Below are 23,225 nucleotides of genomic sequence, written 5' to 3'. Positions count from 1 at the left end.
CTATGCTGGTCTGCCTTGAATGAGCCTTGATTAGTTAAATCTGAACTGCATTCGTTGAACGACATGAGGCTAAGTTTAGAGACGGTGCTTGGTTGAGTCTGACTTTTTCGGGAGAGTCTGCCTTTCTTTAGCTACTGGAAATGAACAAACATGGTGAGGCTCAGGTCTCTGGCCACGCTCAAACCCACAACAAAAGGGATATCCAGATGGCAGACAAGTGCTTAGCCCATTCAGCCATGCATTGGCCTGGGGAACTGTGAAACACTAGGAGCTACCTACCTGCGAAATAACTGGGATGAACAGTTACACCAACTGGCCAAATGGGTAAATGACACTTGGACTAAGGCAGGACAGGGTCCGATCCTGACAAAAAATAGCTTATTATAAATGTCACATGCAAATAATACACACATACACACACAAAACAGATCAATAAAGAGCATGCAATACAGATGACTGTATTGCAGCAGCCAGAGTTCTCACAAACACTAAAAAATGTGATCGCGTTACACCGGTCTTATCCTCCCTTAATTGGCTACCAGTTAAGTCTTGGATTGACTATAAAATATTGCTGTTAACCTATGAAGCACCGAATGGCCTTGCAGCAGAATACCTTAGTGACCTGCTGACCTGATACAACCCTCTGCGCTTGCTTCGTTCTCAAGGCACGGTATATCTGTTAGTACGTAGGGTCGAAATGCTACGGCAGACTGCAGAGCTTTCTCCTATAGAGCTCCTCAGCTATGGAATGGTCTTCCTCCCGATGTGTGGGATTCAGGCTCACTCACAATATTCAAGTCTAGACTAAAAACACACCTGTTTAGTTTAGCTTACAGGGACACTAGTTCTAGCTCTAGCTAACTCCTCACTCCCAGTCAGACCTATAGTGTGAGGTGTAGAGTTGGGTGGGGATCGGTGCCATTGACATTGGATAAACTGGACTGTCAGTGCTGTCACTCTAGCTTCACAATCCCTGGTGGAATTGGAGTGCTGACATTTCAGGGACTCCCCATACCTGCGTTCCCACCTGCCTCTCCCTCCTACTTATGCTGCCATAGCCATATCTGCCAGAGTTTGCACATTGCACTTCATATTGTACTTACTTAACTATTAGCACTGCCTATAGTCTCCCCTACTTTGACTAATTGCAAATTTTATCTCCCCTACTCCTCCTGGGGGGTGCTGCCTGGAGACCTCGATCTATTAAGATATTCAGCACACCCTGCTATATGTGACGTCGCCACCACCAGTGACGTCCCTGCATTCAGCTCGCCGTTCTGCCTGTGCCATCTTCCATGTATGACTCACTGCCTTACCTCTGGTTGCCTGATGACTGGAAGGAGAATCGGCACCGGCTTGTCATCACCTCCCTGCTCCCCGGTTATGTCTCAAATCTTATGATTTGGACAGCGTGACTTGGCACTTAACCATCTCTTCTATTTGACTCTCCCTGCCGGCCCCTGGAGGATGGGCTCCCCCATTGAGTCTGGTCCCTTCCAAGGTTTCTTCCTTCTAGGGAGTTTTTCCTTGCCACTGTCGCCTATGGCTCACTGGGGGCTTTGGGTGGGGATGCTGTAAAGCGCTTTGAGACAATGTAATGTTGTGATAATGCGCTATACAAAAATAAATTTCTTGTTATCGTTGATGACAAAAAAGAAATATAGCAGGTCGACGAAGTAATGTCTAGTTTTCACATATCTGACCATATCATGTTCCTGTATTATTACAGCTTTTCAATATCCCCACCCCGACCTGGCAAATGGTATCATGCCTTCTGTGAAAATCTTGAACACAGCCTTCAGATTTGTTTTGGCACAGACATCATTATAACTACCTAGCTAGTACCTACCATCAGCAAGCATTACTGATTTAAAAATATGCCCGAATAACTTAATTTATGCATGTAGATAATGTGTAGCTACCAAACATTTAGAGACCTATTTTGTATCAGGTGCAAAGTGATATCAGGCCTTTGCTAGCATGAGGCCAACGCATTTCAGTTTTAAAATAGCATGGAGTCAGATGCATTGTTCGTGCTTTCCTATTTTGAGGCTGTGGAAAGCAGTTGCAGTTTTTGACTAACAAAAAACCAGGTCTAGAGCCCTTTTTTAATGATCTGAATCAATACAGCCATGGTCTGAAACACATGGTTCAAATTCTTTTAGGGTGTGGCCAACTCACTTTTGCTATTTTGGAAAAATAGTCCATAGGCGCATGGTTCAAAAGGGTTGCATTAAATCTCGTAATTAGTCAACATCGGGAGCGGAGCAGGAGGGAGCAGGTGTAAAGTTACTGATATGTCACTGTTAAACTAGTATGTCACTGTCAAACTAGCAAAAGTGGCTTGACCATCCCCTAAAAGAATGCCATGCACTTCACACCATGTGCTTTAGATAATTAAAATAGGGCCCTTAATGTGTTTAGTCAGAAGGTGGTGTACGGGCTAAGACTTCTCTGTCTGACAAATTTATAGTTCTGCTCCTAGTAGATCAACCTAGTAGGGGATAGGAGACAACTGGTGAACACGGTCTGTTGATGACTTTTAACGCACCTAAAAAATAAGGATAAATCAAATCAAAGATGTGAATTTCGCACATATGCAATAACTCCCTGTCACATTTAAAGCACTATTTTCTTGGCATTTAAGTGTGGTAATAATCCTTTCAACAACTGACCTAGGCTTGGATAGTATGAAGGTAATATAGTATACCACAGAATTTTGAGAATATTTAGTTTTGTTACTCTATCGGCAAAATAGTAGAGACCTCCTACTCAGTCAAGACAAAGTGTGTGACAAGGCTGAATCCATTCATATGTAGACTTAAGACCACTCGAGATTCTGTTGAAAACACTCCAGAGGTGAACAGCTTGATTAGCTGGGCATTTGTGTAGACATGTGTCAGTGGTTTGGAAGCTGTCAAGAATCCCTATGATCTTACCAATTTCTAAAATGGTGCTGGCATTACTGGCTGGCTGCTCGCATGCCAAGTGTACTGTGGGTATTTTATCTTTTTATGTTTGAATGAATGAATGTCACATTTATATAGCACTTTCTAAGACACCCAAAGCGCATTATACAACCAACAGGGAGCCACTTCAACCACCTCACTGTGTAGCACCCGCCTGCATGACACAATAGCAGCCACTCTGCACCAGTACGCTCACCAGAGAGTAGCTAAGGAGGTGAAGGGGCAGGGGAGAATTCACCAATTAGATAGAAGGGATGATAAAGAAGATTGAATGGGCTTAACATCTTATACTGAATTAGAAAAATGACTCTATTATATTACAGCACATCACAAGAATGCTCGGCTCAAGAATGACATCACAACATGAGGCGATGCAATTAATATGATATTATTACCAGCATTGCATGTTATACACATCCAATTCAGGCTTTTTTTTACCTTCAGTTTGGTAGGGATATTATAACGCAGGGAGTTTAAGTCTCGCTAAAACATTTTTACTCTCTCATAGGAGAAAAACCTAGCAGGGTTTGCAATTTTAATGATCATTCCTTTTCAAGATTATCTAGTATATGTTTAAAAATCACTTTAAAGTTTACCTCCACTGCTTTTGCATGAGCACTGCTTGCGTTCTCTGACACAATCATAATCATTTTCATCCTTGCTGTTTAAATCACTCCTACATGGGTTTGTGAGAAATTTATGTTGAACTCCTTTGTTTCATAAATACCTCCATATTTAGATCAAAATTGATACTGAGAAAATGCTGCAACAATTAGGTATGACTAGGAGGTGGGAATGTAATTCATCAGTAGGCTGATTGGTGTGTGTGTGTGTTTGTGGGTTATGTATATATTACATTGTGGGGACTCAATTTTATAAAGATCTGTGACTACAATAAGAAAACTAAAAATGGCAAAAGTATTATATTTTGTTTGGTTACTTATGGTTAAGGTTAGGACTGGGTAGGGGTTAAGGTAGTCATTGCTAGGATTAGGGTTTTTCCCATAGTAAAAAATGGACAATTCCCACAAAGATACATATGATACATAAGCATGTGTGTTGCGGGGTGGGGGGGGGGGGGGGGGTGTGTGCATACCCTGAGATAATATCCTGCAGGTAGCCCTGGATAGAAGCAATGATGTCCTGAGATGACCCAATGCCTTTTTATACAGGACTTCTGTATTTACAGCACACTCCAGTCTGTTATCCAGGTGCACTCCTAGGTACCTGTGTGTATCCACCTCTTCCACATTCTCTCCTTCAAAAATGATTGAAGACAGGGGGCTTTTTGACCTCCTGAAATCAATCATCTTCTCTTAGGTCTTCCCAATGTTGAGCAGCAGCTGATTTGTATTGCACCACTCAACAAAGTCCTTCAGCAGATTACCTTAAATCTAAAAAGTTATCCAGCTAAGCAAGAAATCATGCTTCCTGGAACACCCCCCAGCAATTCTCTGTTATAAATGTTATAAATACGATATACAGTACAAGATGTATACAGTGTATTTTCTCTGCTGTTAACTGCTTATAAAAGGTTACTTTGCTGAATCAAAGATATGACATTTTCTTGCTAATAAAGGTACTCAAATGGTGAAGACACTGTAAATTTAATAGCAAAGAATATTGAGTGTATGCACTCAGTGTGTGCAAAAACTGACTGATAGTGTACGTGCATCCCCAGTTATAAAATATAGTGCCCAGGGACTGTTGTTGTATGCCAGAGTTGGCGTTTTTTTACTTTGTATTTGTACAAATGATATGTGTTTTTCTTTAGAAAATTACTCTAATAAGTGGTTAAAATGCAATACAGTACATCAACATGCTTCTACCATAGCTATGGAAGTGTACCTGTATGACACAGTATGGCTATGCATATAATTCAGCTAAGGATAGGTTTTTCTGTTTTTGCTGTAACTGAAACTGAGGCTTCATTTTGACTCAGACTTCAGAAAAGAACGTGTTGCCCATCCCTGGACCCCATGCCATTGTTTTCCCTGTGTCCAAATGGCTGACCCTTGACTCTCATTCCTCCCCACTGCTTTGTAAACCTGACTGGTGTCAGTACATTTATGTGCTACAGTTACAGCTTGACTGCACCAATTAATCAGATTACTGACCTTGTCCCAGTATACATGCATGGGAGGGGAATGGATTTAATGACCAAAATATGTCCAATTCCGCTACAGCAGGCGGCAATATGGCTCCTTTCAGCTTGTTAGTATTGGGCTTTTTCTGGTTGACCTATTACGTCACAGACATAAATAAATAATAAAAATTAATAATAATGAGTGCATGAACAAATTTAGTGACAGAAGCTTAAATTACGATCTGGTCAGAGGTACAGGCACAACAAGATCAGGATAGGATAACAAGAAATAAAGTATTTTGTATACTATGACAGAGCAGTATTGAAAAGTACTTCAAAAGTATGGTTTTAATCAGACTAACAAAATAATTCGATTTTCTTAGTGTACATGTAATCAAACTGTCTATGGTATTAGTTCTGCTCCAATTTTACAGCTCTAAGCTGTAATGTATGGACAGTGATCTTGCTTTTGTACCCATGGATATCCAGGGTACAGTTCTACTGGGTCAATGAAATACCAGGAACCAAAGTTGAACTTCCATGTTTCCAGATGGAATAAAAAAAAAATTATTGAGATCCCCTTCTTTCAGCAAGGGTGTTGTCACGACTTCAGCGGGGAAACAGCACAGACGCCGTGAGATTGGGTGACCGAGGGTTTATTAGGAGAGAGACAAAACAGGAACATCTAAGAAACGCAGGATGGATGTCAATGACCGGACTGGAGAAACGTACTTTAACATGGACTTAAGTACAGAGGACTAACAACAACAACGAACAACAGCTGATAACACGGGGATTCCACACGAGGTAGTGAGGGGGCGTGGCACACGGGAGGATTGGACGATCGGGGCATGACAGGTGTTGGGGATCTCCAGCTGTGAGGGTATATCCTTCCTTTTTGTATGTGCTTGCTGTATATCCAATGGCTATCTTTCCATCTTCTGTAATACTTATAAGGTCTAGGATCACTGTTACCATTGAGTCTATGTAAGGAAGCACAGGGCATGAGGCCTGCAGCCCACTGTAAGGCACACATTCTCACACTATGGAAAATTTAGAAATGTTCTTGGACCACAAAGTACCCTTAGGAGAACTGCACAAATGCAGGGTAAACATGCAGACTTCATGCACACATATCCAGGGAAGGAATTCAAAGTGCCAACCCTGGGGCTATAAGGTTACTGTTCTGCCATATATTATAAAACGTTTAGGAGACAGGAACTGTAGAATGGAGTATGTTTTATTGGCATCCTGAGGATATAATCACATGCAAAATAAACATAAAAAATAACTGCTACGCTCTCTAATACAAAGCAAAACAGAAAATAAACTCATAAAAGCCAGACTGCTTCTACTTCTCTCCCCTTCATGCACACAGCAAACATACAAGCATCATCTAATTACACCACATTGACTTGGTCTCCAAAATTAGCCCTCCTCCAAAAAACACACACATTGTGAGAACTCAACACACAGAGCCCTGGGTGTGTGTCTCAAAGTGCCCAGCCCTGATTGTTTCTGTTATCCAGTAATTATTGCACTTTCACAGATTTAATCTGATGAAGTCTGACAAATTTTAATCTCTCCAGTCATAATATCTGGTGAAAATAATTCCCCCTTAATTACAATTTTATTAAAATAGACCCAATTTCCACATATCTTTCTATTCAAAAAACGAATCTTCATTTTTTTATGAATTGGAAGGGTATAGGCTTGCCTCTATGCAGGACAAAACAACCATTATTTGTTTAATTCATTCTGATAAAGTGTGCACACCATAAAAACAGTAAAGAGTGAGAAAGAACAGATATGGCCAAACAAGCTAAGTATATTAATAATAACATTTATTTTGCATTATGCATGTGTGGCTATTGACAGGACTTATTTTACTTGGTGCTATGACCACGATAGCATGTCACGCTCTGTGTGTTTTATGGTGTATATAATTGCATTGTTGGTAGGAATATTTTTAGGTAAAAGTAGGACAATTTTAACTAATGACCGCCAAGCTCTCTTTGCCATACACAGCTCTGTGTTATGTGACTGGAGTAGGGAAATTGCAATTTCCCCGATCGTAACTAAGACTCATTTGGAAAATTAAAAACATTCTTTCATTCCCTGATCTTGAAAAAGTTATTCAACCCAAAAACACAGACGAGCCACCAAATCGCCATCCAGATATAGCAGAGCTAAATATACAGAACCAGAATGAACCAGCATGGAACCAACACCACCCGATTAAGATGGACCGGGGGTGTAGGCTGCCCTGCCTGGTGCCAGTACCCGAATGAACCTGCACTGACTCTCTGCTGTGTTCCTGTGAGACGTGGGGACAAAGATGTGGGAGTTAACCACAGAAATCTCCATTAGTTGTAACACGAAGCATTAGCAACTAGCATCAGTCCGGCGAAGATGGCTATGCTTAATGCCAGATCGATCTCCAACAAAACTTTTATTCTGAATGACTTTGTTGCATTCCGGGATTTGGACTTTCTATTACTGTTGGAAACCTGGCTTACCTCTGGTAACTCGAGTGCTCTTCAGGAGCTCACTCCCACAGAGTTTTTTGAGCATGCCACGAACTGCGGGTCATGGTGGAGGTATTACTACGGTATTTAAGAAATGTTTTAAATGCCATGCTGTTGTAAAATTGTTGTTAAATGCCAGCTCTCATTTGTAATGTGGGGATTGCTGTATATTATAAAGCCTATGTAAGAGAATATCATATTTCTGGATGTATACAGGCTTTTGGACATAGAAACCTATATGCAAGTATATGCTTATTTTTCAATTATTAAGAATAAATATTTTTTGTATCTTGTTGACCTTTATCTACTGCAAGGCTCATCTCAAGAAGACGTCTGGAAAAAGATTTCCCAGCAGGAAGAGGTAGATCAGGGAGAAGAGGAAGAAACAAATTAATGCCATCTGTCCCCATTCTGTGATCCTTTGCCCTGCCTCTCACAGTCAGTGCAGAGAGACAAACTCATTGTTCTAATTCTGTCATATTTTAGCATACGCTACCAAAGGAACACAAAATAGTACTTTTTCTGGTGTACTCTATTAAAGCTGAGACTGCTTGAAGTGCCATAGGAAGGTTATGTCTGTGGATATACTGAATATTAAATTTCAGTATGAATAATATATTTACAATAACTTAAAAAGTAACAGTGAAAAACTAGTTGTCTACAACATGAAGGAAAGTGAAATATAAATGAAAAGAAAATCAATCATTTTAAATTTTAATTAATCACAAAATTTTATTTCATGAAGCATGGCCTTTTAAAAGAGAATCCCATATCACAGTTCCCCAATTCCCTGCTGAAACCCACATAAAAAACGTGGTAATTAGCTGGTGAGCTGAAAAAGGTGTGTCTGAGCAGGGAAATCTGTGTTGCACACTGGTTCTCCAACACTGGAATTTGGGAGTCCTGCCTTTTATGTTGCTAAATAAATGTGCAGAAAATGGTGATATCCAAATTAAAGGTTGTGAACTATTATTCCATAGCTAAAGTAACATGAAAGGATACGTGTGGCACAGTGACTGTAATCTGAAGGGGTCATGCAAAGCAGGACTTTTAAGGATTTTTAAGGTTTTTTTAAAAGTGGTTTTTGAATTTGAACTGTCTTATTTACATCAGTTTTATGTGTATAGTACTTTTGACACTGAGAAATGTTACAGTTCACTTTGAAGAGACTTATGTTCAAGGTCCCTAGATTAAATCAAAATTTTGGGATGATCCAACTTCACGGGGAAATCTAACGTGGTCTAACCAGCACTGAGCAGTATGCGTTTGCATACTTTAAGGCAAGACGGTGAGGAAGAGAAATGCAAATACAGAAGAGAAATGTAACAATGCAAGACAGCATGGTGAGCGCAATAAAGAAGCTCTGGCAGATCTAGCTAAGGTAGCATCACTGGCAGGTGGGACACAAGCATGAGGAATCCCTGAACACCGGTACTCCAATGACACATGAGGTTGCATGCAGAGTGAAAGTGCATTCATCCTGAAGCCTATCCCAGGCAGCAGTGGACAAAAATCTGAGGCACTGGCATTCTCATGGATAGAGTGCAAGGCCATTGATTGGCATATATATGCACACACCTTTTAGTCTAACTGCATGTTTTTGGAATATGTGAGGAAACCGGAGTAACTGCTGAAAACATAATTTTCAATCCATGCAGTATTAATACAGAATTCAATTTAATATATTTCCTATAAAAATCAGAATCTTTATTGTCATTGTACAAGTACAATGAAATTGGATGCAGTCCCTTTCAGTGCAAAATAAAAGGCAAATAAAAATTTGAATTACAAAGCTAAATTTCTGAATACAATGTAAAAATAAAAAAATAAATGTACATATCTATTTACAGTGCAATGTGCCGCAACTGTGGCAGTTGCAAGAAGTTGCACTGTAGTCCATATTGTACATGGAAATGAAGTGATGTATACAGTGAGGGAAATAATTATTTGATCCCCTGCTTAATTCAACTTCACGCAGGTCGCATGTCAAGGTCTTGGAGACTTGCTACATATGTTACTATGTAGCTAAGGATCAGACTTGTTGGTCCCACGTGTCCCACAGATGCTTGACATGTACCTGGCTGCCCACAAGACAAGAAAGCAGGATTCATAGGACCAGTTGACCTTCTTCGATATCTCCAAGGTCCAGTTCCAACACTCATGTGCCCAATGCTGGCACTTTTGACAGTGGGCAGCGATCAGCATGGCCACTCTGACTGGCCTGTGGCTAAGCAGTTCCATACACAGCGGGGCTTGATTCACTGTGTGTCATGATGCATTACTCCCATGACCATTATCTTCCATATGTCACCTTCTCTTGGTTCGTACAACATGGGATAGTTACCATATAATACCTCCCAGATCTTGACATACACAGTTGTTATGAGAAAGTCTATATTATTCACTTCATGGAAGGGTGGCCATAACGATTTGGTTCATCAGTGTATGTATTTATAAATAATTATTATATGGTAGTACCCTAATAACAATATGCTGTAATTAAATATCACCGATGATTAAATAAAGCAAAAGTAGCAAACAAAAAACATAAAAAAGATAGCAAAATGTTACACGTAACTTGATTGAAACTGTATATTAAAATCTAAAAAAAAAAAGAACGGAGAGAAAATTTCAAAATTATGTCCCTGAACGTCATTTTCACTGCTAATGACTTTTGCATGAAAGTGGGGGAATACGGAGGTAATAACTGCTGTTTTCTTGGGATATGTTAAAAACTATACATTAAAAAAAAACAATTCTTGCTGTTTTGCAGTAAATCTGCTTGACACGTCTTCAATATCAGGTGATTGGGGCTGGCAAACGTACCCATCACATGGGGTGAGTAATCAGGATGCCTTTTTTATTTTCTTTTTTTAAAAACTAAAACCAGTTATATATGTTAAGTTCTTGTGCCATATAAATGTTGAATAAGTGTCTGAATCAAAAAGTCATGGATACTATTTATACTCATGTTGTTCTGTCTATCCATCTATCATCCAGTCACTTATTCAGTACCAGGTTGTGGTGAACCTGGGCTTATCCCAAGAAGTATAGTAATTAGGTTAGAGATACTCCAAACCGGATGCGACACTATCCCAATGTGTAAACTAACACATAGTTACTCATTAAGGGCAGTTTAGAAATTCACATAATCTCTCAATGAGAACATTTAAACATCATCAAACCTGCAGCATTGGCGGTATGTAGGCACAACCACCACTCCTATGTTACATTGGTTTAATCAGTACAGAAGTAATAATAAAATCCATACAGGAGATACAGAAACATATAAGTTCCTATATGATATGCCTAAGTAAGAACATAAATAAGAAATACCATCATTACATGTTAAGCCACATTTATTCAGTAGACCATACAGCTAAAGGAAAGTAATATGCATTTATATTAAAGTAATACACAAATATGTTTCATGTTAACTGTAAAGTATGAGATTTATGTTACGAGTGGGACATTCTAATTTTGCCAAGTTCAATGAGTCCCTGGGTCAACAAAGGAGGGGCTTTTATTGCACTTATTTAACCAATCACAGTCTTCATCATATGACATCACTACATCAGTCCATTATTTTTTTCTCATTTTCAATCTCAAGGCTTCCAACTGTAAGCTAGGCAGCGCTGTGGCTTAGCGGGCTAAGGCTCTGCGCTTGTGATGGGAAGGTGGCTGGGTCAAGCCTTTTTATTCTTCTTGTTTTAATTATCATTATTATGATTACCCTCATAGTGGTGCAGTGGCTAGCACTGTTACCTCATACCTCTGGTACCTGGGTTCAAGTCTCTAGCAGGATTCCATATGTGTGGAGTTTGCATGTTCTCCCTGTGTGGTTATGGGTTTTCCTCCAGTTTTCCCCCACAGTCCAAAAACATGCGGAGGCTGATTGGAGTTACTAAATTGCCCATAGGCGTGTGAGTGTGCCCTGTCTTGGGTTGTTTCCTGCCTTGCGCCCGTTGCCTCTGGGATTGGCTCTGGACCCCCCGTGACCCTGAATAGGACAAAAGATTTCAGAAAACAGATGGACTATTATCCTCATGTAATAAAGGTACTATACTGTTATTACATTCAATGTTTCATTAAGGTCATTTTTGTCTTAATTCTGGGATGGATTCTTAAATTTGGGAGTTCTGCGATAGATATTATAAAATTATTAGTCTACAAAATTTAGCATAGAGATTATTAACTCTCTAGTAACCAAAAGGTGGCCAGTTCAACTCTTGGGATCTCTTAATGTTCAGATGTAGAAATGACTTTGTATCAGTTCATCTGATCTTCACAATGCTGTTCTTCGTGAGAGCCTCAGTGACTGGTAGCATGGGTAACCAGACCTCTTTTTCGAAGACAACAGAATCTAGCTAATCCCTCTAGTGTTTTCTGGGTCTTCCCTCTATTGAGACGTGTCTAGGTCCCTCGGTAGCTGACTTAGTGCCATCCTTATAAAACACCTTTGCTAATTCCTCTTGATCTGAATGTGTGTCAAAAGTTGCTTTCTTTAATTCTGAATAACATGAAATTTTCCTAACAATGATGCAGTATATGTCATGTGTATTATCATGTCTATGTGTAATTCATATTGAACTATTAAGCTGTATTGTTAAAAGCTACACCTACATTTTGCATATTAATTTATCTGAATTCAATTCCATTTTAATAGTACTTCCGTAAGTTTAAATTCAAATTGCAATTCTGCATTGTTTTCAACTGAAATTCAAATTCAGATTCACAAATTGATTTGGAATTTCAGGGCCATTTCAATTCAATTCCGAATGGTGCAGGACCCTGACTCCTGCTATACACAGCCTGCGTAAGGTCCTCTCCCCCTTTCCCAAGGCATGGAATGATTAACAGAAATCAGATTAGGGCATTGCATTCATTGCATTTACAAATTTATCAAAGCTACGAATGTTCACCTCTACAGCTGCCTTCAGTATAGCCTTTCCGGCCTATCAGTACCTTTCTGCTGTCTTAGGAGACCCCATGCATGCATTTCGCTGAAAGCCTATTTCTTCAGCTTGACAGCTTCCCTTACCACTGGTGTCCACCAGCTGTCCCTGGGATTATTGCCGATTACTGTGGATTCAGGGCACAGCTCTTTCTTTTCAGGCTCAATTGGCATGTATGAAATGTTTTTCCAAAGGTATGTGGTGAATTCATCTTGCAAAGAATCTTTTTATTTCATCTTCAGTCAGATGTTCATTAAACGGTGCCTGCTTGTTTGGACTGCCGTAGGGGCATGGTAGGCAGGGGAACGTGGGAGACATAAGATTTGTTTTTTTTTCTTTGATTGGCGTGATTTTGTTTCTGTAATTGGCATGCTGTGCTTTTCGGGTTTTGTGCATTTGTGAAATCTGTAATTAATGACATGTCTAATTAATCGATTTATTTGCTATTTATTTTGGGAGGGGCGTGGAATAGAGGGAGGTTTTTTTTTTTGGGGGGGGGGGGGGGTTGTCTCTTCCTGGAAGAGACAAACACAGTGAGAATGGATGGAATGATTGGAATTGATGGAAGACATAACATACTTAACTAAGCCCCAGAGGACCTAGCCCTCCTGACCGCCTTCCCTCTCTCGTCATCGGAGGGAGAGTCACAGTGGGATCCTCTGGGGCTTTCCCTGACACCTTCCCCAGGGACCACCTCTATAGCTGGACTGGACATGGTTGAATTGCATGGCGATATTGCGATTAAGTGTGTTAAAGGAATGTTTGTATTTTATTTTGCATGCTTGTGGGTATAACTACTGGAAGGTCTGGTTTTTATTTCCTTGTAATTTTTTCTTGCTGGCTTCTTTTAAGCACCTGATGGGCGGTCATGAGTATAAAACTCCTGGACTGAAAATGATCCCACCTCCGTGCCTATGGTATTATATTTAGACATTCTGTGTGCCGGTTTTTGTGTGAATATTCTGTAGCTGATATTTCTGATAAGAGGGCCCACTAGCTTATCTCTCCCATATATTTACAGGTTACCCTATATTATTCCATCACAGCCAAGCCATCCACTACCTAACTTCATCACCAGTTCTCATGTTCGTCATTCCTTTTATTCACTGTTTGTGCCTTAATTCACCTGTTTATTTATTTGTTCTATTTATTCACTCCATTGTCCATTCTTCATATTCATTATCATATTAGTTTTTCCTTAGTAATATTTAGTTGTTCTTGTATTATTTTGTGTCAGTCTAATTTATTACAACTGTCTTCCTTGTGAGGATAAACAAGCGCTAGGAGTTACTGATTTCATAAATTCAGATTCCTCCAGATATCTCAGATGATAACTTCCTTAATTTTTGTGTGAATAATTCTGATTAACTGAATAATCCCATGGATGGCTCTCACACTGCTAATGTGATGAAAACCCCTCCAGCACAGCTGATATGTTCATTAATTTCAACTGTATTTTTTACATAAAAATTTGTAATCGAATAAAACGTATATTACATGTGTCTTAATATCGGACATCTTAATACGTACTCTTATTTTTAGGTTATGGAATAATGTTTCCACTTTTTCCTGTTATTCTAGTGGGAGTCCATCAATGGAATGAATGAATACTTCAGCCCAATACAGGCGTATCAAGTTTGTAATGTCAGGAGTCCTGGTCAGAAAAACTGGCTGTGTACTAACTGGATCCAACGGGACGGTGCACAGCATATCTATATCGAGGTCAAGTTCATACTGCGGAACTGCAACAGCATGCCTGGTGTGCTTAGCACCTGCAAGGAAACCTTCAACCTGTATTATTTTGAGACAGACCATGATGTTGGGACTAACATCTGGTATAACAGGTTTTCCAAGATTGACACGATCGCAGCAGATGAAAGCTTTACCAGCATGGACCTAGCAGTGCGGAGGCTCAAGTTAAACAGAGAGGTGCAAGGGGTTGGTCCCCTAAACAAGAAGGGCTTTTATCTCCTGTTCCAGGATACAGGAGCCTGCATCACTATTGTTTCTGTGAGGGTGTACTATAAAAAGTGCCTGGGGATGGTCCACAACCTGGTCGTATTCACAGACATAGTGGCAGGAGCAGACTTATCAGCGCTGGTGGAGGTTTATGGTCAATGTGTAGACAATGCGGCTGAGGAAGACACCCCAAAAATGTACTGTAGCGCTGAAGGGGAATGGCTCGTCCCGATTGGGAGGTGTGTATGCACTGCTGGGTTTGAACAGCAAGAGAACGCCTGTGTAGGTAAGTAACGACATTTTCTGATTCCACATTTCAATACATATTTCAGATTGGTACTGGATATATAAGTATTAAAAATCAATGTGGTTGATAAGATTTTTAAAACCACTGCACACCCAATTAACCAAAATTAATTATGGAGACACAAAAGAGCAAATGTGTGTGTGTGTGTGTGTGTGTGAGAGAGAGAGAGAGAGAAAGAGAGAGAGTATGTGTGTGTTTACATATAATTACACATATACTGTCTATCTGTAATTATATGCTGTATATAGTACTGTGGAAAAGTTTTAGGCAGTCAGAACAATATGTCTAAATATAATACCATAGACACGGAAGGGGGATCATTTTCAGTCCAGGAGTTTTATACTCAAGACCAGCCCATTTTGTCTTCATTCTGGGGGAAATTCAATATATTTTTTATTACAGGCTTTTCAAGTATCAAATAATAAACAACTTATTGAACTGTTCAAGTAGTCTGATTTTCAGCCCCACCTTTTTACACAATTGCGCACTGCTACTTACTTAGCCAGTTACTTTGTACCATGCCTGAGCATGATTGCCCCCTCCTTCCAATTCCCCCACTGGTCTCCCCTCACATTGCACTTAATGGTCCTGGCCCAAGCATCATTACATCATCATTACAGTGTATCTTTTTTGTGTTAAAGAAAACATCAGAAGAGAAGCACAATGCTCATGCAGCATAATGGAATTCATGATAAATTTCCTTATTTTGTGGCTTATTTGGAGCTGTTTTGGCCGCGGTGACACACGTAGAAACACAGCATGAAACACATTGATTATTATTTATTTGTGCTGCAGGTATAAGAACATAGTCTCAGCACATCTGCGGGTACTTGGGCGCCCCAACGGGTGGCTGCCCTTTGCGGACAACTTACTCTGCAAAGAGCAAGTTGAGGGAGGTGTAAAAGAGAATTTCCCCATGGGGACAATAAAGATGTCAATTAAATTAATTAATTAATAGTCCCACGTTTTACCAAATGAGTCTGTGCAGAATAGTGTTGCATGGGATACCGATACTGAAAAGTACCACGGTACCACATTTTTGAAAGCTGTTCAGTATTACATTTCTACCAGTACTAATTACACTACTACAGACATTGGTAATGCTATGGTATCGCTATCCATCTAATCTGAACCATGGACTCACTATATCTGAGTGTTGCGTAAGGCAAGGCAAGGTGGTGCAGAGCACAGAAACAGGTGTGGGAATCCAGGAGTTTAGGTAAAAACTCAGGATTTATTAAAAGGGGTAAGCACGATCAGGAAAAGAGAATCATTAGCGATGTTAAGACGTTAATGACCATATTGGGGAAAGACTAAGAAGACGGTAAGGCCTTAGACAGAGCGAAAGTAATTCAATGTCCTTTGTGCAAATCCAGTGCTTCTTGGTGATGTGGGTAAGATGACAGTACTTATTATTAACAAACACACACACACCTCCACCTCTCTTTTTCCTGGAGTTTAGATTATAATCCATCCTCACGAATGTTAAGTTAATTGACGAGTCCGAGTCCGTCTTTGAAAACCAGCTCTCTGTGAAGCAGATAAGGCAAGATTTCCGGTAGTCCAAAAGGTATTGAGTGCAGGCCCACAGCTCATCCACCTTGTTCCTTAGACTCTGGCCATTACCCTGCATAACCGATGGAAGTGGATGCCTGTGGGGTTGCCTTTTGATACGCTCCCGAACTCCTCCCTTCCTTCTGCATTTCCTTGATTTAAAGTTGTTGCTGCTTTTGATACACTCGGTTGGTAACAGCGATGTATCATTAATCTGGATATGTGTAGAAGGAGCTATGAGGCTCAACAGAAAATCCTGATTGTAGGTGATGTGACCTGTCTGGCCTCCATATATGAAATTGTTGCCAACTGCATATTTAAGAAGATCAAGTGAAAAAGCCCTCAGAATCAACAACAAAATAGCTAGATTATGCTTCATAATTGTGATTCACGTGGATTTGAGTCTTCGTGACACAAACTTTCAAGCACCACTGGAAGTGGTTCCCGATCAGAGTGCCACCACCACAGCAGCAAAGGTCCCCAAAGAGTTTTTGCAGGTTCGGGGCCCCTGAAGAGCTGCACAGTGACCAAGGGAGGACCTCAAGGTGCAAGCATGACTGGGTGCCCGTCTTCCCCTGGTCCTGTGGGCGTATTGTGCAGGGGCCCCATGGCTGCAGAGGATTTGACTCTGTGCTGAGCATCTTCCGGGACTTTGTGGGGTTTCTGGGACACTTAACTCCATCAAAGGGGGGCAGTGTAGCGCTGTGGTACCAGCGGGTAGCGTAGCAGGTTGGACTGATGCCAGCCTTCTGAATAGGTCTCCGTATTCGCATATATTGTCATGTAATTGTGCTGTAATGTCAAGTGTAGCGTTAAGTGTTCATCGTCGTACATAGAGTGTCTGTGTGTGCCCACCATGCATGTTAGGAGTAAGTGGGGTGACGGTCAAGGTGGCCAGTACAAGTATGTTGTAAGAACGACTGGTATGGGTGTAATAAAGTCTGCCTAGTGGTTAAACCCAGAAATGTCTCCATTTAATTGACCTCAAGATGGCTCAGCAACCCTTATAATATAGCAAATAGACTAGGTTAACATCATCAATCTTTACCTAAAGAATATTATGCTACACTGTTTTTAAGTTTTAAGTAAACTGTTTTTACACAGTTTTAAGCAGATAGTGGAGCCTACTGTGCTGCAGGGAAGCTAATTTATTTGCTTATTGAGCAGATGAATGGAAGAAAGCCAAGGAAACTGCTATAACCTTTATGGGCACTTGTACTATGTGTTTGCTATTTTCCTTTTTACAGTGGAGAGTAATGGTGATGAGTTTGGTCACAGAAGAAATATGTTTTACAATTTTGCATGCTCGCATGTTTTTTTTTTTCCCATTCATTACCGCAGCGCCCTCTCAAAATCCATACAACGAATCAGTATCCATAATATGATACCTGTTACGGACTAAGGGCATGGTGCAGGCAGGGAAAACAAGATGATAATCCACTTGCAGCTTCGAAAGACACCAGGGGGTTATTGGGGAAATTGAATACACTGGGCAAAACTACAAAAGAAAGGGACCACAGGGGATCAGAAAACCAACGGGGGAAAAAACAAGGAATTAACTAAACACCATAGCATAAACACAACTATCGATCTAAGCAGATGATGGGAACAGGAGTGCGCAACAGAGCAGGGTAACATTCACAGTAACTTGAACACAGGGACCTAATACAATAACTGACTAAAGAACTGAACAAAGGCAGGGACTTAAGCACATTTAAATAAAACACCTGGGGGTGTACCACAAAGCAGGATTAAGGAAAAGTCTGACTTATTTTGACTCATTTAAGTGGGAGTTCCATTAACCATAAGTAAGCAAACAAAATACCAGACTTTTGGCATTATTTCTTTTTTATTTGCACTCACGGATCTTTATGGGGACCTAAAAAGGAGTCTCCACAACTTCAAAATAAGAGGTTTTTAATACGTATTGGGGGACATTTGGTCCTCACAATGTAATATAAACATAATCCACACACACACACACACACACAAACACACACATAATTTACCATGGACACCATTCATTGCATTTCACAGACACATACTTACACATATAAATGCATTTCAATGTCAAATGACTGTAAGACACAGTTGCTGCATAGCTTCAGAATGAATAACAACATGCTCTATTATCGACTTCCATCAGCTTGTGAGGTGGGGTCCTACAAACCTTCAGCAGAAGACAAGCTGTGTAGAAAGTGCCCCCTACACAGCCATTCAGATGCAAGAGCAGCTCTGTTTTGTCCATGTGAGCCTAACTACTATCGCTCAGCTGCAGACCCTCCAGGCACACCATGCACAAGTGAGTGTCTGCTGAGGAGTGCCCATGCTCAGTACGGAGCCAAATAAGAGGTTGGACTAAAATTAAAGTCACCAACACCACATCATGCTGTCGATGATTAATATGTCATATGCGCATAACAAAGCCACTTCTCCACTACAGCACAGTAAATAAATTAAAACAGCTGTATAAACGTCTAGAAATTTGATTGAAAAGTTCTGACAAAAACTTTCAAAATCCATAATACTTTGTTACAGGACTAAAACAAAAGTACAAAAACGAGAAGGTAAACATTTCTTGCCCTGTTTATGATTGCATTTTTGTTTGCATTTGTATATAAAATTTTGCTTTGCTATGATTAATCTCATTCTGCGTTGGTGAAAATGTGCAAAACGTTAGATGATAGACTCCTTGTATGAAGGTGACTACAATAAAGATGTGGAGATTTCATTTTTGCAGGGTTACTTTTCATTGTGGGGTATCATAGCTTTCAATACAGTTTCCTTTCCATTACTCTCCTGCAGGACCCCCATCTGCTCCAGTCGATGTGATTTCTGAGGTGAACGGCACTTCTGTAAGCCTGGAATGGGGCCTGCCACTGGACCTCGGTGGGCGGAGTGACATCCTATATAATATAGTTTGCCTGAAATGTGTTGAGAACTGGACAAAATGTGAGGATTGCAATGCAGCCGGAGAAAGCAGTAGAAGCAGCAATGGAGGAAAGAGGGGAGCGATCCCGCCTGTGCGCTTCATACCTCAGCAGAGAGAACTGGAAGAGCACTGGGTTATGGTGCTGAACCTGCTAGCACACACAAACTACACCTTCAACATTCAGGTGTTCAATGGAGTGTCACACCTTAGCCCAGAACCAAGGAAGTTTGCCACTGTCAATATCACTACAAACCAGGCAGGTAGGGAGAAGGCCACTATAATGGTAACAAGAAGAAGCCGTTCCTTTTCTTATTGTGTTTTTGTTTATATAAAGCAGCACTTTTTATACATGGGTTCCTTTCTGTTGTTTTCATAATATAGACAGGTGTTAAAAATTTAGACTTCTTTTATATATATATTCTAATTTTAATATTCATCCATCCATTTTCCAAACCGCTCATCCTTCTGGGTCACAGGGAGTCTGGAGCCTATCCCGGAAACTATGAGCACGAGGCAGGGAACAACCCAGGATGGGAGGCCAGCCCATCACACTAATTTTAATATAAAGCTATATAAAACCCATAACATTAATTTCTGTCTGTGAAACAGCTTACATTACATGGCAATCACTCCCACACTAACGCCAAATTAGAGACACCAGTTAAACCACATAGACCAAATTAGAAAATTAGAGAATCTTTAGGAAGCCTATGAGGAACCTATTTAGGAACCACTGAGCCACCATGCCACACTATATCAGGCATCCAACCATCCATCTTCCAGCCACTTTTCCACTACAAGGTCATGGGGCACACTGTTTTATATTACGTCATATTGGACAATTTGAGGATTGCAATGCAGCTGGAGAGAGCAGTAGAAGCAGCAATGGAGGAAAGAGGGCAGCGATCCCAGCTGTGCTCTTCTTACCTCAGCAGATAGAATTGGAAGAGCTCTGGGTTATGGTATAGCTATGGTGGGCAATCCATCCATAATTTATCCACAAGCATTTATCCAACATCTTCACATTATATTGAAGCATATATAGGGAACCACAGGGCAAAAGGCCATATCAGTATGTTTGCAGAAACAATATTAGGTCTAAAGAACAGATGCAGTGTGAAATATTACCAGGGAGAAATTGTACACTTTTCTGGATCTTATATTTGCGCTTTTATATCAAACCAGTTGAAGCAGAATGCAGAACTGAGTAAGAGCTGTATTTACCCTGCCCTGTAGCACCATCCCAGGTGATCGCTATCCGGCAGAAGAACACCAGTCAGAACAGCATCACTTTGTTATGGCATGAGCCGGACCAGCCCAATGGTGTTATCCTGGAGTATGATATCAAATATTACGAAAAGGTACATAGTTTTTCCTTGCAGTAAAATGGAGTGCTTGTATAATGTACACTCTGAAGTTTAAGATACACTTGCTTGTTAATGTAAACAGTCTCATGCTCCAAATAGCAAATTATGTGGCTACAGCTAAATATGTAGCGCAAACAGACTGATTAAGAAGTTCAGTTATTGCTTGGATAAGAATTATAATGCATAAGATGTGTAATATAGCATTTTTGCATCCAGCTGGCCCCGATTTGGTGCTTCTAAATTCAGTCACTACAGTTCTAATGAAATACGTAATGGGCACTGTCCAGTGCTGGCTTGAGAATACATCCAAATGTCTGCAGTATTCACAAGCCTTGTGGTGTCTGAACAATAACTGAACATTATAATAAAAGTGCAATATATGAAATATATGGAGCCTTGTAGGTTCTGTGGTACAAAAAAATAGCATTTGGTAATTTAGTAGCATTTAGTAATTTGTGCTCTCTATTTGGTACTACAATCTACTACTAGTTAGCAATCTGTGTGCTTGACTTAATAATTTGTGTTCTTGAGTTAATAATTAGTTCCATTGAATTAGTAATACTAACCTTACAAACTTGAGCATACAAATGACTAACTCGAGAGCATTAATTGTTATTGAGACCGCAGGAATTAATCACTAGAGAGTTTGAATTACTACAAGAAATAACATCAGTCGTAAATGAATAATTTAATAGTGAAATTATGCAATGTGTCTTTCATCTACAGCCATTAAAAACACAATTTTATTGTTCCATTTCATTAAACATTGTATTATTTTGATCCTTAAGCAAAAGAACTTGATTGACCTACATATATACATCTGATTTTCATGTAGGACATGGAACATCAGACATACTCCACCTTCAAGTCCAAGGACACCAGTGCCAAAGTGTCTGGGCTGAAGCCAGACACTCGCTATATGTTCCAGGTGCGCGCCAGGAACTCTGCCGGCTGTGGGCGCTTCAGCCACAGCGTGGAATTGCACACTGGGAAATCTGGTGAGGACTGACCACAGCCTACATCAACAACCTAATAGTATACAATTAAATATAGGCTACTTACATAGCTCTACAAATTCTCCTAAAAAAATTACAGGAATGTTCTTGGGGTTGTCAGCATGTATAATGAGGTTTACCATTTTGTTTCATATTTTTAGAGCTTTTTGGGTATGACGCTATGACAATTATCTGGATTTTCATAATACTGGTCACAGGCCTGGTGGTATCTCTTGCTGTCTTCATCTGCATGAAATGGTAAGGGGGCATCACATTTCCTAGAGCTGTGTACCTTAATAAGTACCTTTTAAGTTTTTAAAAGGCAGCGTAAGCTGTAATAGACATACTTTAAAAAAAGGCACGTAAGGTGTAGATGTTGTGTATGAGTATTTATATTACTATAATTTAAAGAATCAAAAAATATTCATTTATATATGAGCTGTCTTCTTGATTTCTAACTTAATAACTTAATATTTTCCCACTTTTCACACTAAAAATCATTTTATAAAAATTTACTGCGACTGCAAAGAAGGTAACCTGTTATTCTAATTAACACTATTTCATAAAATTTACGCCAAAAAATGCTTAAACATCCATCCATCCGTCCATTTTCCAAACCGCTTATCTGTCAGGGTCGCGGGGGGTCCGGAGCCTATCCTGGAAGCAATGGGCACGAGGCAGGGAACAACCCAGGACAGGGGTCCAGCCCATCGCAGATTCTTACACATTAAAACTAATTAAACATATTGTTAAACACTTAACAAAAACTTAAAAATAAAATAGCTGAATTTTAGCAGATGTCAATCTTCTCTTCTTGTTGCAAACTGCTCCAATAATATTGAACAGAGATGTTGAATTAAGAAAATATCTTACACAGTTTGGTTTCCTGTGTTCCTGTGGTGCAGGCCCTGCAGATCCAGTAAAGCCATCCAGAATTCAGATGAGGAGATAACGAATGACCAGCATAGGCACAGTGTGTATTTACATACTTACATTCTTTATAGCATATTTACTGAAGTTTAAGCTGTAAAGTTCATCGGGGGGGGGGGTTCTTTTAGAGTTACATATCTATATGAAACTGTTACATTTACATATATATATATGTATGCATGTGTGTGTATAATAGCTACATTGCCAGATGCCAGGCTTCACAGCGACAGCAACACATATGAAGATCCATGTCAAGCTGTACATGAATTAGCTCAGGAAATTGAGCCTTCAAGGATAACAGTTGTGAAAATCCTTCACTCAGGTCAGTTTTATTGTACTTGTAAACCTGTATATGGTAAACCTGTAAAATAATGTACGTGGCAGTATTCTTGCACTATGGTTTAATATTCCCATTCATACAGGCGAATTTGGAGAAGTGTGCTTTGGCCGCATGAAGCTCCCAGGGAAGCGTGATATTCCAGTGTCCTTGAAAACTCTGAAAGAGGAATGCAGTGAAAAGCAGCAACGGGACTTTCTGAGCAAGGCCAGCATCATGGCACAGTTTGATCATCCCAATGTCATTCACTTGGAGGGCATTATCACCAGAAGTAATACATTATGTCCTTGTGATTGATATATATAT

General features: G+C 40.0%; 1 protein-coding gene across 7 annotated transcripts in view; it reads left to right on the top strand.

The window, feature by feature from the left end:
* Positions 1 to 23,225, top strand: part of epha8 (eph receptor A8) — a 44,692-nt gene that overhangs the window by 4,539 nt on the left and 16,928 nt on the right. For 3 of the 7 annotated variants that reach the window (XR_007399126.1, XM_049021588.1, XM_049021589.1), the window contains exons 2-11: positions 10,357 to 10,421; positions 14,120 to 14,783; positions 18,505 to 18,660; positions 19,164 to 19,550; positions 20,527 to 20,651; positions 21,493 to 21,655; positions 21,814 to 21,910; positions 22,558 to 22,625; positions 22,779 to 22,904; positions 23,005 to 23,190. Coding sequence is in view for 6 of the 7 variants with exons in the window: in XM_049021588.1 (XP_048877545.1) it covers positions 10,357 to 10,421; positions 14,120 to 14,783; positions 18,505 to 18,660; positions 19,164 to 19,550; positions 20,527 to 20,651; positions 21,493 to 21,655; positions 21,814 to 21,910; positions 22,558 to 22,625; positions 22,779 to 22,904; positions 23,005 to 23,190 (2,037 nt within the window). In the remaining variant the exon portion in view is untranslated. Of the gene's footprint in view, positions 1 to 10,356; positions 10,422 to 13,390; positions 13,456 to 14,119; positions 14,784 to 18,504; positions 18,661 to 19,163; positions 19,551 to 20,526; positions 20,652 to 21,492; positions 21,656 to 21,813; positions 21,911 to 22,557; positions 22,626 to 22,778; positions 22,905 to 23,004; positions 23,191 to 23,225 lie in introns of those variants that run through there. The other 4 variants (XM_049021593.1, XM_049021594.1, XM_049021592.1 and 1 more) reach the window with 4 other exon arrangements.

Source organism: Brienomyrus brachyistius, chromosome 8, assembly GCF_023856365.1.
Source record: "Brienomyrus brachyistius isolate T26 chromosome 8, BBRACH_0.4, whole genome shotgun sequence".
NCBI classification, from domain to species: domain Eukaryota; kingdom Metazoa; phylum Chordata; class Actinopteri; order Osteoglossiformes; family Mormyridae; genus Brienomyrus; species Brienomyrus brachyistius.
The sequence above is the reverse complement of the archived record's forward strand: the minus strand, read 5'-3'. Positions and strand labels throughout refer to the sequence as shown.